We start from the raw sequence: 16,065 nt of genomic DNA on the forward strand, positions 1-16,065 counted from the left end.
TGTAATTTAAGAACTAAAGTAACAAGTAAATATTTACAAGTGCTAGAGTAGTATTTATAACTTATTCGATTTAAAATACAAATTACTGTTCAATCATAGCCTTCGGTATCTTTATCCCTACCATTTAATACAATTATTAGTGGCCTATGGTGACTAAAATGAGTGATATAAATATCATATCAGTTCTTAAATGAGTAATAAAGCGTGTGAAAACGGCATCAATTGTTGTACCTAATTTAGTCGTTGGATCAGTCAAACGAACACCTTTTATTAAATAGTTTATGTTTCTCTCTTTCTATTGCGCAGCGTTACATGCCTATGTTCAGACTCAGTCCAGACCGGTGTCGGCGTCGTCGACACCGAGTTCGAGTATACGTGTTCTATAATACGAAAAGAAAGTATTTCTAATTCATTTTATCATATGATAGACATCAGACATGATAAAAATCGGATTCTCCGTTGTACGATGCGAAAAATGTGTTACTAGATTAGCAGCATTGAAAGTTAAGATGTTGCTGCCACTCCAATATTATTCATCATTATTAGACATCCTTTAACCCAATTTGCTTTTTCTTCTGTGTTTAAACCATTCGTTAAGAAATATCCAACTGGAATCTTCCACCTGCATTTTTGTGCCACCACTAGAAAAACAAGTGCATCTTTTGCTTCAAGTAATGTGTCTCCAGGCATTTCTGTTCCGTAATTTATGTAACCCACTTAACGTTTACCATTTCATTGAATATGCTGCCTGATAGCCATTCGTCCATCATCAAACAGCAAACAAGGACCTTGTATTCTTTTCTACATTCTTTTACCTTAATTTCAATGGCATGAAGTGACTCCCTAGTGTACTCTGGAGAACCATCCACCGACTTGTACCATTTCTGCAACGTTTTAGTATGTGGAAGGCAATTTGCAAATGTTTTACGAACATAGTCATAGGCCGAACTTGAATAAAAATTTAACGTTAAAGCGAATATTCCCAGTTCTTCGGGATATTCCGTTGGCGTCGAAATTTTCATATTTCTAAAACCGGAATTCCACTGAGGCAACATGTAGCATGCGGCATTGACGCATGCTACAAACAGTCTTTCCATTGAAGGAACACACAGCGACATTAATTTGAATTTTATGCCACATTGTCGCACGCCTACAAACACAGTATAGATATCAATTGATCTCTATACTGTGCTACAACAGGCAACACGTATCAAGCAACATGTCGTTCAGTGTTGCCTCAGTGGAATTCCGGCTTAAGTAACGGGCACACAATCCTGAAAATTATAATTTGTTATGCGTAAAGCAGCTAGTAAAAGAAATTCCTCGTATTCTGAAATAAATATAAATCCTGATGTTCCCAAAAGTTATAGACAAATAAAAAAAGGCAAGAGATAAGGAAGAATTGAACTATACTCCAATAGTAGATACATTCTTGATTTAGGTAGGTATATAAATTTACAATTATAAAAACCAGCTGTGGTCATACAAATTCTTTAAAAAACTAAATTATAATTTGGCCACAAGGAAAATTAGAAAAGTGGCTTCAATTTCTCCAAACAGCTAATAAACTGTGTCAAATTTATTTGTTCATTATATTAGCATTCATATATCCCCTAATTTACTAAAAAAAAAAAATATATATATGTAATGGGTATGCACAAACACCAAACCTGTAAAACGGGATAACAATTGTCAGAAATTTGCTTAGAATCTTTCAGATGGTGAATGACGTCTTCAACGGATTTTATTCTGTTTTTAAGTCTATGCGTCCTATTCCCTAAAAATTTTATGGTTCGTTTTTGTCTGTCTATTGTTAATTTAGCAATATTCCACGTTTTTCGAACCTTCTGTGGCACTTCCAAGTCATGTTCTTTAAAATCCCCAAAATAAATTGGTCTTCTTTTTAAAGTTTATTGCCTAACAGGTAATCTGTCACTTGACATTAACCCAAGCAGCAGACTGTCGTCTAATTCACGTCAATTTTTGGTCATAACTCGTCGGCGACGTCATTCGCCCAAAAATCACGTGATAATGACTTACTTCTGACGTCAAAAGACCGTCCTTTCTTCGTCATTTTTTATAGATTATATGATCAATTAGATGTAGGTCGTCGTATTCTTTAAAAAGTGGCCTTCATAATGCTTAATTATATTTAGAGCAAAAAATACAACGGCTTTATTAGAAATACACCAAAGACAAGTTTTTTCATTCTAATAAAATAATTATTTCTGAAAATTTGTTTACTCTGGAAGTGTTATTTTGTAAGTACATACCTGCTTGGCATATTATAAATAGAACATCTGGGGTTGAGCGAAAATACCCAACGACACAAACAAAGTCATAAAAATTCTTTGTCCATTGTACCTAAAACGGGACAAGGTTTTGAAGACCTCCTTCATCGAATTTTGATTTTATAAAGACGTTTGTAAAGTCATGATGGTTACCAAAAAAATTAGAGAGTGATTAATATTCAGTTTTATTAAATTTATTTCATATAATGAAAAAATAATGCTCAACTTCCGTATTTACTATACAATACATCAGATGTTTGGGGTGTGCATGCGGACTTTCCCTTTTTTCGGTATTTATGTTTATTGCACTTCAGTGTGAAGCATTCCAATATTTCCAGTTGGTTCTCAACCACCGAAATTTTCTCGTGTATCTGTTATTCACTTTATTTTTAATGCAGTTTTGTGAAAATTTCTGCCATTCAGTGTGGGTTGTACTTATTTATACTAGGTAAGTTAATATCTAATAAAGTAATTGTGCACGCGGGGTGCCGTGACTTAACTTTTGCGCGAAGGACCGAGAATAACTGAGAAGTACCACTAACCTGGAGTATCCTGCTGGCGGTGACAGGGGCCCCTGGTTCTTGGTAGCCTGATGTTGAGAAGTACAACGAGGAACACGCGAGAGGAAAAACCGTTTACTCATGCACCTTTTACGTTCAGTAGCGTACTACTTCCGCTCACTCGCGCGTGCGCCGGAATGGAGCACTTACTGTTCGAACATAACCGCCCACCAATTTTAACAAAATTTAACGAAAAATTAAACGAAAATTAAAGAGAGTTCTTTATGCACATTATGAGAGCTCACTCAATTCTCCATTGAGAATTGGGTTGGGAGAATCACGAGCTTGTTTACCGGACGCGTATATAAACCGGTCGAGGTTTTCACTGTGGCCACACGGACGACTCCATCGGTTCCAGGATGTACCTCTTGTACGCGTCCTAACGGCCATGAAAGGGGGGTAGTTTCTGCGCCATACAATGCGACAATGGCGCCGGGTTGAATGTTTGGTTGATCCTTATTCCACTTCTGACGTTGGAGTTGAGTATGGAGATACTCCGTAGACCACCTCTTCCAGAACCGCTGATACAGCTGGGAGAGTAGTTGCCACCGACAGGTCCAATTCAAGTTGTCCTCCAAGGGAGCTTCAGGAGGTTGCAATAACGGTCTGCCGACTAAGAAATGTCCAGGGCTTAGGTAATCTACAGCGTCTTCTGGGTTAGAGGTGACGGCACATAAGGGACGGCTGTTCAATACAGCCTCAATCTTACAAAATAGCGTGCTGTACTCTTCGAAAGTTAAGAGAGAGGTGCCGATTGATCGATACAAGAGACTCTTTGCGGATTTGATCGCAGCCTCCCATAGACCGCCAAAATTGGGGGCGGCTGGAGGGTTAAAATGCCATTTTATCTCCAAAGAGGTTAAGGAACTCGTTATCTCAGAGGAGTGCGAACGTAGAAACTGACTCACCTCCCTCAGGTGTCGAGCGGCGCCGAGAAAGTTACGTCCGCAATCAGAGTATATGTCAGAGGGTAGACCACGGCGTGCGGTGAATCTGTTGAGCGAGGCTAAAAAGGCTTTTGTGGAGAGTTCCGAGACCATTTCTAAATGGACCGCTTTCGTAGACATACATATGAATAAACAGAGATACCCTTTGTATGTGTGGGCCTTACGTCGACGACTTTCCCTGACCGTGAAGGGTCCGGCAAAGTCAATGCCAACAGAGGAAAACGGTTTGCTAGGTTGAACTCGAGCTGGTGGTAGATCAGCCATGAAGGGAAATACAGGTTTCGATTTAAACTTAAAACAGCGAATGCAGCGAAAAATGCGCTGCCGTAGGAGGGATCGAATCGATATTATCCAGAACTTCTGCTGTATAAGCGTCTGCACGCTTCTAGGTCCAGCGTGGCAAGCGTACAGATGATAGTAGTCGCAAATTAAAGCCGAGAGATGAGCTTTCTGAGGTAAAAGCAGAGGGTGTTTCGCATCTAGGGGAAGGGCGGAGTGTCGTAGCCGTCCGCCCACCCTAACTATACCCATTGCATCCAAGAATGGGAACAGCTTCCTTAATGGAGTTGTGGTGTGACCTTTGGAACGCAACTCTTCTATAAGCAGAGGAAAATGGTTTTGCTGTATGAGACGCACAAGCGATAAGGTCGAGTATCGCATCTCTTCGCTTGAGAGTGGACCCTTCATCTCGGGACATCTTATTCGGAGTAGCCATCGGCGAATAAATGCGAAAGCGCGTTGTAGTCTACTAAATGAAGAAAATCGTGACACAACTTCATACAGAGGATTTTCTGGGTCGGCTTGGATGCGCAAAACTATAGGATCGTTTTTACGCTCAGGGAGCTCTTCGGGTGCGACATAATTATCGCCTCTTACGGGCCACTTGGACGGCGGATTCTGCATAAAATCTGGTCCATTCCACCAGGAATGACAATCCATGATCTCTTCGGGAAATAATCCTCGAGACGCAAAGTCGGCTGAATTTTGATTCGACACTGTGTGTGCCCATTGGTGAAGAGATGTATGCTCTAATATGCGAACTACACGATTGGCCACGTAGGTTTTGAGAAGATGAGGAGAGGTGTGGAGCCATGCAAGGATAATCTGAGAATCGGTATAGAGATGAACATTTTCAAATCTTACGGCTTTAAGAGATTTAATCACATCACGAAGTAGTCTAGATAATAACAACGCTCCACAGAGTTCCAATCGAGGAATAGTCAATGTCTTGAGGGGTGCCACTTTGTTCTTGGCCTTCAAAAGATAATTGCTACAAGTGCTACTGGAATCATACGCATGTAAATAGATGCAAGCGGAGTATCCTTTAGAGGAAGCGTCCGAGAATCCCACCAAGAGCAAACGTGGCAAACTTTGGAGAATGTATCGAGGAATTTTAAGTGCGCGTAGACACCGCATTTGAGAAGAAAACCTTCCCCAAGCCTCCGATAGGGAAGGCGGCAGGATATCATCATAGCCCACTTTAGAGATCCATATCTGTTGCAGAAAATGCTTAACCCAAAATACAATTGGAGATAACCACCCCATGGGATCAAAGATTCGAGCGATATAAGAAAGAACAGTGCGCTTGGTAACTTGAGAATCAAATTCTTGTACATAATAGGTGAAAGTATCAGACCGAGGATCCCACCGTAATCCAAGAATCTTAATAGAAGGATCGTCACTTGAGAAATTCAACGGAGATTCACGATGCTGTTCTGGAACATGATCTAGAGCAATTGGATCATTACTAGCCCATTTTCTCAGCTGGAAACCGCCACGATTGAGTAGGTTTGCGAGTTGTAACTGTAGCGACTTCGCTTCCTCAACTGTAGAGGCACCATGCGCAATATCGTCCACATAGGTGCTTTCTGTGATAGCTTGTACTGCCAATGGGAACTCATGCCCTTCGTCCTCGACGAGCTGGAGAAGGACACGTTGAGCAAGATATGCTGATGGTGCTAAACCATATGTCACTGTTTTTAACTCATACTCCTGCACATTAGAAGCGGGATCTGGCCTCCAGAATATGTGCTGGAGATAACGTTGCTTTGGATTCAACCAAATCTGTCTATACATCTGTTGAATATCCGCTGTGACTGCTATAGCATGAAGGCGAAAATTCATGAGAATGTGGCTCAAATCCTTTTGTAGCTTAGGACCGAGCAGAAGTTGCTGATTAAGCGTTGTCCCGTTTGAGTCAGGGGAGGATCCGTTAAACACAACTCGCACTTTGGTAGTTGAACTAGTTTCCTTTTGAACACAATGATGAGGCATTACGTACATGGAAGGTTGTGCGGCTAGTTGCATATGTCCGAGATCGCGGTATTCTTGGAGAAAAGTAATATAAGCAGCGTTGAGTTGGGGACGCCTGGTCATTCGAGCTTCTATTTTGAGATAAGTGTTCAGAGTTGTCTCTCGGTTGCTCAGAAGCGGCGAGCGCTGCTCACGGACTGGCATTGATACCACATATCTGCCTGAGCGATCGCGATAGTGCGTGTCCTTGAAATGAGCTTGACAAAAGTCATCTTCAGGATTGGAGACTGAAAGGTTATCAGCGAGAGTCTCAGTTTCCCAAAACTTACGAACGGTATCATCAAGAGAATCGTTGCATGTGAGAAGAGAACACAAGGGGGAATTTGTTGAAGATGAAATCGAGCCTATAATTATCCATCCAAAGATTGTGTCAATGGCAGAGGGTTGTCCTTGAATAACATTAGGCTGCGTATTACATAAAATGTGAGGATATAGATCTGCTCCAATTAAGAATTCAACTCGAGCAGCTTGATGGAAGTTTTCATCAGCTAACGTTAGATGACTGAACTGATCCTTAATGTGAGAAGGTAACGTCTGACTAGGAAATTTATTAGGAATATACGAAAGTACAACAGCGTGAACGTTTACGACATCAGCACGAGTTCTAGAGCGTAGAGTGGTACGAATGAGACCTTGAGTTCGGACAGGAAAACTGGCAATGCCAGTAACTTCAATGGGAGATCTGCTTCTTTTTAATCCCAAATGTTGCGCCGTTGATGAAGTAATCACTGATACTTGAGAGCCGGGATCAACCACAGCTCTTATCTTGTGATAATCTCCATTACAGTCTTGGATCTGGGCTGTCACAGTCGCTAGTAAAACAGTGTTGCGCTCCGCTGAGGTCTTGCACGAAAACACAACGGGAGATTTTCTTTCCTCTACAGAGGGAGAAGTACTAGTTTCGGAGGTATCCACCTTGGACTCCTGGTGTAACACGGAGTGATGCTTGTTGCTGTGACAAATACGACAAGTTTTACGAGATTGACATTCATTTCGATTATGAGCACCCAAACAGTTGAAACATCGTCTCAATCTCTTCAACGTATCATATTTCTGTTCATTTGTTTTCTGGAGAAATTCGCTGCATGCCGGAAAGGGATGTGAACCTTTGCAGAGCACGCACGGGACACAGCACGTAGAGGAGGCATCGGATTTGGCATTTGTCATGAGTGAAGCACGGAATGACTTAACTGATAGAGATTTACATTTCGGTGATTTGGTGTCCTGAGAGAGAAGTTCGTACGTTCGATTCTGATCCGTTATGAAATCAATTAACGCCTGATAGCTGGGAACGGAATTTGAACTTTGCCTATTCTCAAAAGCTTTTCTAGATACAGGATCCAAATTTGCAAACGATAATTGAAACAGCAAAAAATCACCAAGGTCTTGAAGATTCAAAGCCTTAAGAGCATTAATGGAATTCGAATGAATATTCAAAAAATGTCTCAAACTGCTAGAACTTGGGGATGATAAAGGAGTAAAACCTAGAATTTGATTGACGTAGTGAGTCGCCAACCGTCTTTTATTCTAGTAGCGAAGTTGCAATGCCTCATACGCCAGTGCGTAATTTTCGGGGGTTAAATGAAAATTGGCAATGACTGTTAATGCGTCATCTCGCAGATAAGAGCGCAAATACTGGAATTTTTCAGCTTCTGATAACGCATCGTTTTTGTGGACAACCGAATCGAACAGTGAGAAAAACGCCGACCACTCTTCGATGCGACCGGTGAACGTAGGGATATTTATTCTGGGCAAATGCTGGTTGCTGTTGGCGACCGAATTACTGCTGGTTTGCTGCGGAGGTTGTGTCTTCACCAGGTCTAAATAACGACCACGTGTGTTAAATACTAAATCATCGAAAGCTGTTTGCACCTTACAGACTTCGAGAGCATGGCGATTATCCAATAAATCTGCATTTAGCTGAATAATTGCATTCTGAGTCTTATCCATTTCTATCTCAATAACCTCTAGTTTTTCGTACCGAGGCTTGAACTGAAGAGCTGTATCAACGGTGGTTCTCTTCATGGAGTCATAACAGTTTTGAACTTGAGCAAATAACTTTTCCCGTGTAGATTTCAGTACGGCGAGCTTCTTAATTTGAGATTGCAACAATTCTTCGTTAGTCATTGCGGCGATACGCGATAAAGCGTCGATCGAGAAACCGATAAACCGACAAATTTGAGGTTATGATCCGGCTCGAAGGACCAAATGTGCACGCGGGGTGCCGTGACTTAACTTTTGCGCGAAGGACCGAGAATAACTGAGAAGTACCACTAACCTGGAGTATCCTGCTGGCGGTGACAGGGGCCCCTGGTTCTTGGTAGCCTGATGTTGAGAAGTACAACGAGGAACACGCGAGAGGAAAAACCGTTTACTCATGCACCTTTTACGTTCAGTAGCGTACTACTTCCGCTCACTCGCGCGTGCGCCGGAATGGAGCACTTACTGTTCGAACAGTAATTATTTTAATTTTTACGTGTTTCTGTTATTTTTTATAACTGTACGTAGATAACAAAAGCAGTTTTTTCAGATAAGCTGAAAAGGCCACCATTAACCACTGAAGATATTCCCACTAATTATGAAAAACTTACGGTGATTGTTTTTGAAAATGAGGCGCTATAAAATATTGCAAAGGTATGTTACTGCAATTTTTATGAACTAATGCTAATGAACATAATTTTATTCTAGATTTGAAACAAATACAAACACATGTGCGAAACGAAAGAAATGCTAAAAAAAACGAGTGAAAAAATCTCCAACATGGAAACGTCATCAAATCTGACAACTGAAAAAGAAAAGAAAAATAGAAGTTATGCCACCAAGACCACACCTAAACAAATTTTGATGAATTACAAGATTATCTTTGCATATTAGAACAAGCAGATTTCTTTGTAAGTTAAAAAAATACAACGAATTTATATATAACATAATATTGGATATTATATACAGGTAGATGCCTGTAATACTACGACACTTTTTGGTAACTTATATACATGGCACATTTCGCTTCGTTGTAAAAAGTATTGACAACGATCATCCGTTAGATTCAAGTAAATTTAGCATTTTTAAAATGCAGAGTTTGTCTTCTGCTTTAAGCTGTAATCCCTTAAATTTAATAATAGCCAAATGCTTGCTATATACGAAAAAATGATTGCATTTCCATTAATCCATGCACTCTAACGGGTTTTTCTTTTCAGTGCAATAAATTGAGGCAAACTTAAAAAACTTAGGTTATTGATATGATTGTTAAAACAGAATTAATTCTTAACGGTACTTTTTTGTGTGTTGGGAACAGTCAAGTCGTCGTGAATTAGATAGTTTTACATATACTGTGGTTTTACAGTGCATTTTCAAATCAAGTACCTAACTTTATAAGGTTATGTGGCAATGAATTCAGTGGCGTGTCAAAAGAACTGGGGGTTGATACTCGAACTCACCTGAATCAGTTGCGGATACGAAAGTTACCTTCTTGCAAAGTTGCGAACGGTTTTAACGTTTGTACGAATCGCCTTGGTCGATGCGTACCCTATGCCTTATTGCTATTCGCATCTTTGCGAACAAATCTAAAATTCGAAACTGCAAATCTGACAACTAATATTTTTTACAAAAAAAAAAAAAAAAACGAAAAAGGACGCCACTGAGTTTTGAAATTTGAAACTTGAAGCTTCAAATCTAGCAGCTAATATTTTTATACAACTTAATAAACCAAATTATTCAAGTTCAGATTTACCAACTCTCTCAATCAATTTTGATGACCCTGTAGATTGTACATTATCCTTTTTTTTTTGTTTATACTAATTATACTCGTAATTGCCTGTATTTAGATTTGTTTGTGTTCGTAGGAGTGGTTTATCTTTAATTTGTTTAATTGACATATATTTTTTTATTTATTTATTGAAGTTCATTGTTGGTTGTACAGAATTGTAGTAATTTTTTTTTTTTTCACTAATTTGTTTTAACTTTAATTAATATATACTTTGTTTTGGGGTTTACCTGGTGATTATAACGAATTATAATATTTTATTTAAGGTAAACAATATAAAAATATAAAATTATTTCAGCGTTTTATTATATATTTTTTTCTAAAAATCAAAATATAAAAAACGTCTTAAAATGGACAATAAATGCCGTCTCTAGGACGTCAGTACATCACGTCAATACAAGGATGTCAATAGTTCGTTAGAAAATGACGTCATCTGGACGAGACATTTGACCGTCATTGTTACGTCAATATCACGTGAAATCTTTGGTCACTATGACGTAAATGATGACCATTTACTCACTGGAAAAAGACGACATCATGTTGCCTGGGAACCCATGGACGTAACATTTTCAGCCTCTTCTACATTCACGTCTGTACCTGTAGAAGTCGAAGGACAATTATCAAGCACCGCTGTTTGTAAATCTTTACATTCTTGCTTTATAATCTGTATTCGTTTTCGCAGTTTAGTTTCTGGTTTCCTTAAATGCGGAGAAAAATCAAAAATTGAGGGAACACAGTCTTCAACAAGTGATAACTTTCCAAAATTGTATTCAAAATCTGTTTTTTTTTTAAATGGTTGGTACATAATTTTGAACTTGCCGTGAGCACAAATTTATCTATTTTCATAGCAGGAATCCATTGGTTCCTTAAATTTTCATCTTTCGGAAATCTGAAAAAATATTTTCCATTTAAAAATCTGGTTGGACTTGGATCACCTTTAAATACAACACTCACGAATGAAATGAAATGAGATGCCACTTCCTTTTTTGTACCTTTGGGTACAGTTGTAAGCACAACATGAATGAACCATGTCTTTAATTTTATATTTTAATTAGTCAATGAATTTATGGTAATATTTAAACAACACTTATAGTTATTTATGCAACTAGTGAGTAGTGTAACTTGTTTTTACGAGAAGGAAAATTTGCCGCACGAGCCGAAGGCGAGTGCGCAAATCCGCCAAGTAAAAAAAGCCACTTTACTCACGAGTTGCATACAAAATTTTTTTCGCGTTCGTAACAAACCTCAATACCCACCAACTTCAAAAACTTTTTATTTTGAAACATAGATTATAGTAGAGGATCCTAAGTAAGAACGACCTTCACCGATTTGATAACCAGGTGAAAATTATATTTTAAAAAATAAAATATGTTTGTGAACGTGTATCAATAAGGTTGCCATAAAAAAAATGTTCATGGCTATGATTAATTAAAATTATAAAAAAGTACTATTTTTTCAAATTTGACTGTCTTGTTTGCCAAATGACTCATGGTCTAATTGAAAGTATACAACATCTGCTACATGCAGTCGATCGGTTGCCTACCTTTTTCTGTTCCCTTTTATCTGTTAGCCGCGTGCAAACAGGTAAATTGATATTAGTAATTGCGCTCATCTGCTTACCACGATATTTATATATCAAAATGTAGGTAAATTTATTGCGAGTAGAGTAGTATAAAGTTGCTCAAGAAAATCTGTTAATAGATTACGGTAGCTAGGCTTTGAAGTTGCAAAAATTGGAGCATGTAAATATGTGTGACAGAGAAGCGTTGCTCGTACTGTACCATGCGATAAAGGAGGACGTAGTATAGCAGCTGCGCGCTACTGGCCGGTAGAATATAATAGAGTGCGCATGCTTCCTATTCGTAGTATAGACAAGGAAAAAAATAGTATACTATAGTATAGAGGATCATTTTGGAGTGTAATAAAATAAATAAGAAAAGCGTAATAAAAAAACGTTCTCAAAATAAAAAAAAAAAAAATTAAATAAATTTACTAACACGTGTATAGTTTGAAAATTATAAATCTTTATTATCAAACAATATTTACATAAAAAAGACATTAAATGCCAAAGTCATAATTGTAAATTATTCCGAATCGGAATCTCCGGAAGTTATATCGCCGTCTTCTAAGTCGGAAGAAGCTTCTTCATTTGCATTCTCCGATATTTGCAAAATATCATCAATTTTTAAAATCTCTGTTTAATTGTAACTCCTCGTACTTAAAGCCTTTAAGCCTTTAGATCGTCGGTATGCTAATTTTAAATAGCAATGATCAAATGTTCTGTCATTAAAATCAATAACAGAATTTTTCAATCCACATAAAAAGCATTTTTTTTCCATTTTTAATTTTGTTCACAAAAACACGTGTTTATCACAACCATTGATTAAATACATATAGATAGACCCATGCTATTGTTTGGAGCGAACAGGCCAACGGCCGGCGAACAAGAGATGGCGCACCAACAGTCGGCCGTCAAACGCCGGCGAAAAGCTTGGACACCAATCACGCGCATAGGTAACACAAATCACACCAACAATACATTTAATAAATCTACCACTCGATAGAGGGCGACGAAAAAAATGTGTAAAAATCTCATAGTCAGCATTTAGATAATTTACAACGTTGCCAGATGAGCCTAACACAAGTTTGCCGTTATTTCTAGCCAAGTAGGTTTTATTTTAAACGAAATAAAACCTACTTAAAAGTTTCTGATAAAGAAATGGGATTATTATAATGAATAAAAATAAATAAAACAAACAAATTATTACTTGTTATTTTAAATACTTGTTAGTGCTAACATTATTATAAATACGGTCCGGTAACTCAAATTTTACAGGACGAGTGAGATGTTTCAGGACGAGGCGACTGTAGGGAGCCGAGTCTTTAATTTCGAAACGAGTACTGCGAAAAGAGTTACCGGACGTATGTCGTTATGGATTTTATTTCATACTATCAACATATTTTTTATTCGATAAAATAATTACTATTTTGAGAAAAAGTTCAAATCGAGTCACTTTTTCTGACATCGTCAGCAACCGCTGTTTGGTAAATGTTTTAATTTGTTTATTCGTGCAAATCAGCATCAAAAATGGTGTTTAAACACATAGTAACACTTTACAGGACTTGTTCTTTTTAGCTCAATTTTACCGGACTTGTCCGTTTTTTTTTTATTTTACCGGACTCCTTCGAATCCAGTAAAACGTGAAATTTGACACAGTATGAAGTAAAATAAATGTAAATAACACATTGGAAATTTTTTTTACGGTTTTATGTGCTCGCTTTTGTTACTAATAATACAAAGGAAAATGCTTTTAAATGCGTTTTCTCAAAACTTACTATATTTTTTTAGAAAATTTATTAGACTAGAGACGGACAGATATATACTAAAGACAAAACATATGCATTCATATATATCTTAAAAAACGGGTAACATATGCCGCATAAAGTCAAAAATCAGACATTTTCTTTCACATTTTATGATGTAAATACAATTAAGTATATCGATAACTCACTACTGAAAATTTATTGAAATATAATTTGTGTTAAAAAAAGGTTTTTGTGGTGTTATGGTTTATTAACATAATTTACTTATTTAAATTAAATATTTTTAATACATAGCACAAGTTCTCGATATTCTTTATTTTTATTCCAAGTAACAATTGTGTTTCCTTTAGTTTTAACCAAGAAAATTTTTCGGTTATTATCTAACATACTTTTGTACATTAAGAAACTCCATTCCACGTCGCAGGACGTTACAGGACAATATTTAAATAAATAAAGACGTCGTTTTTATGTGTTTTAAAATTCACTCTGATTTCCGAACTTTAGACTTTTTGGTGTTTCACTTCGGCACAAGAACTACTCGTATCTCAAAGAAAACAAAGAGTGGAAAAATGGAACAGCTTTAGAAACTATTCTTTTATTTATTCTGTCTTGCAACGAGAAAAGAATATAGCGTATTGTACCTATATTTCATAGTAAAATTGTCGATCCGGTTTAAAATTCTACCCACCTAATTAGGTAATTACGTTAACAAACTAAAATTTTCATTGAAGAGACAGATTGCTCTAGGAAACTTCACTAAATCTCTTTATTTACGAGCTATTCAAAGACCGCCGGTCTCACTGATATTTCTTACCTGGCTCCTACGAATGAAGCGAAAAATGCACAGATTGAAAATATAGTAAATGGGGTAGTACCAACATATGTATGTATGCGTAATATGTCGTTAGACATTAAGTATTTTGCAAATAAAATTTATTTCATTGAAAACAGAAGCATTAAAAAACATATCTGTACAAGTTTGGTATCGATATGGCCAGTTGTTTAGAATATGCAAATATGCTTTTGTTCGTATTTACAATCATTACGAAACAGGTTATCAAATAATCTATTTTCACAAGGCTGGACTTTCAAGCGGCAGAAGAGTTAAAAACCATTCATTTTCATTGAAGAAACAAACTCTTCCAAGAAAATTTACCAAATCTTTTAGTTTACGCACTATTGGACGAGCACTCCTTAAAACGGTCAGTATACCTAATCGCATTATTGCATTTAGAAGGTTCTGGTAAATAAATGGGATTATTATAATGAACAAATAAAACAAATAAATTATGATTATTATTTGTTGTTTTAATCCATTAGACGCTTATAGGCTTATAAGCATACTTTTCTTGAAAAATCGGTAATAAATTCAGTGAAGCATCTTTGTGCCTTAATTCCTCTCGGTAAATTGGGATTTTGAATAGAGGTTGCAGGAAAATTTTGTATGGTTTTATGGTTTATTTACATAATTTTCTTATTTACAAAGAATGTTTTTAATATATAATACAAGTTCTTGATATTATTTATTTTAATTACATTTAATAAACCATAAAACCACAAAAATCTTTTTTTAACACAAATTAGAAATTATATTTCAATAAATTTTCAGTAGCGAGTTATCGATATACTTAATTGTATTTACATCATAAAATTTATTTATTTTACTTCATACTATGTCAAGTTTGACGTTTTACTGGATTCGAACGAGTCCGGTAAAATCAAAAAAACGGACAAGTCCGATAAAATTGAGCCAAAAAGGACAAGTGTTCCATTTCCGGAAGCGGCCACTGACCCTTTTGGGTCTCTTTTGCTTTACCTGTTATTGTAAATACAAATGTAAATTTAGTACTTCTGTAACGGTCCTGTATTAAACATCGAAACCGAACGCTGTCTATTATTTCGCACGCAACAAAACAAAGGTCCTTCGAGCAATATCAAAGTACAATTCGTTATTACATTGTCGTATCAACCAGATTACAAAAAACACTGGTAGGACGAGCCGAGTTGCACAAACATTGGTCCTTCGAGACGGATTGCACAAAGCATTGGTCCTTCGAGACGGATTGCACAAAACATTGGTCCATCGAGTCGGATTATACAAAACAATAAGTCCTGTAACGTGTTATACTATGTGTTTAAACATATGATGCTGACTTGCACGAATAAACAAATTAAAACATTTGCCAAACAGCGGTTGCTAACGATGTCACAAAAAGTGACTCGATTTGAACTTTTTCTCAAAATAGTAATAATTGTATCGAATAAAAAAATATGTTGACAGTATGAAACAAAATCCATAACGACAAACGTCCGGTAACTCTTTTCGCAGTACTCGTTTCGAAATTAAAGACTCGGCTACCTACTCGTCCTGAAACATCCCACTCGTACTGTAAAATTTGAGATATTTAGAATAACTTTAATAACTATTTATGTTTTCATCAACACTAACAAATATTTAAAATAACAAGTAATAATTTGTTTGTATTGTTTATTCATTATAATAATTTCATTTATTTACCAGAAACTTTTAAACGTAATAAAATCTAATCGAATAGAAATAACGGCAAAGTTGTGTTAGACTCATCTGGCAACGTTGTAAATTATCTAAATGCTGACTATGAGATTTTTACACATTTTTTTCGTCGCCCTTTATCGAGTGGTAGATTTATTAAATGTATTGTTGGTGTGATTTGTGTTACCTATGCGCGTGATTGGTGTCCAAGCTTTTCGCCGGCGTTTGACGGCCGACTGTTGGTGCGCCATCTCTTGTTCGCCGGCCGTTGGCCTGTTCTCTCCAAACAATAGTATGGGTCTATCCATGATATAATAATTCTCTAGGTATGATACTCGTGCGGCTCAAAATGAAA

General features: G+C 37.0%; 1 protein-coding gene across 5 annotated transcripts in view; it reads right to left on the reverse strand.

Moving 5' to 3' along the window:
* Positions 1–16,065, reverse strand: part of LOC135126615 (uncharacterized) — a 22,207-nt gene continuing 6,142 nt past the window's right edge. Inside the window, exons 1-2 of one of the 5 annotated variants that reach the window (XM_064052652.1) lie at positions 1,845–8,579; positions 1–1,777 (exon numbers count right to left, since the gene is read on the reverse strand). In XM_064052652.1, the coding sequence (XP_063908722.1) occupies positions 3,097–7,278 (4,182 nt within the window). In that variant the 5' untranslated portion in view covers positions 7,279–8,579 and the 3' untranslated portion in view covers positions 1–1,777; positions 1,845–3,096. Of the gene's footprint in view, positions 8,580–10,394; positions 10,764–16,065 lie in introns of those variants that run through there. The other 4 variants (XM_064052651.1, XM_064052654.1, XM_064052653.1 and 1 more) reach the window with 4 other exon arrangements.

The sequence above is a fragment of the Zophobas morio genome, unplaced genomic scaffold, assembly GCF_036711695.1.
Source record: "Zophobas morio isolate AGI-343-1 ecotype UQ-CSIRO unplaced genomic scaffold, CSIRO_AGI_Zmor_V1 ptg000011l, whole genome shotgun sequence".
Lineage (NCBI taxonomy): Eukaryota > Metazoa > Arthropoda > Insecta > Coleoptera > Tenebrionidae > Zophobas > Zophobas morio.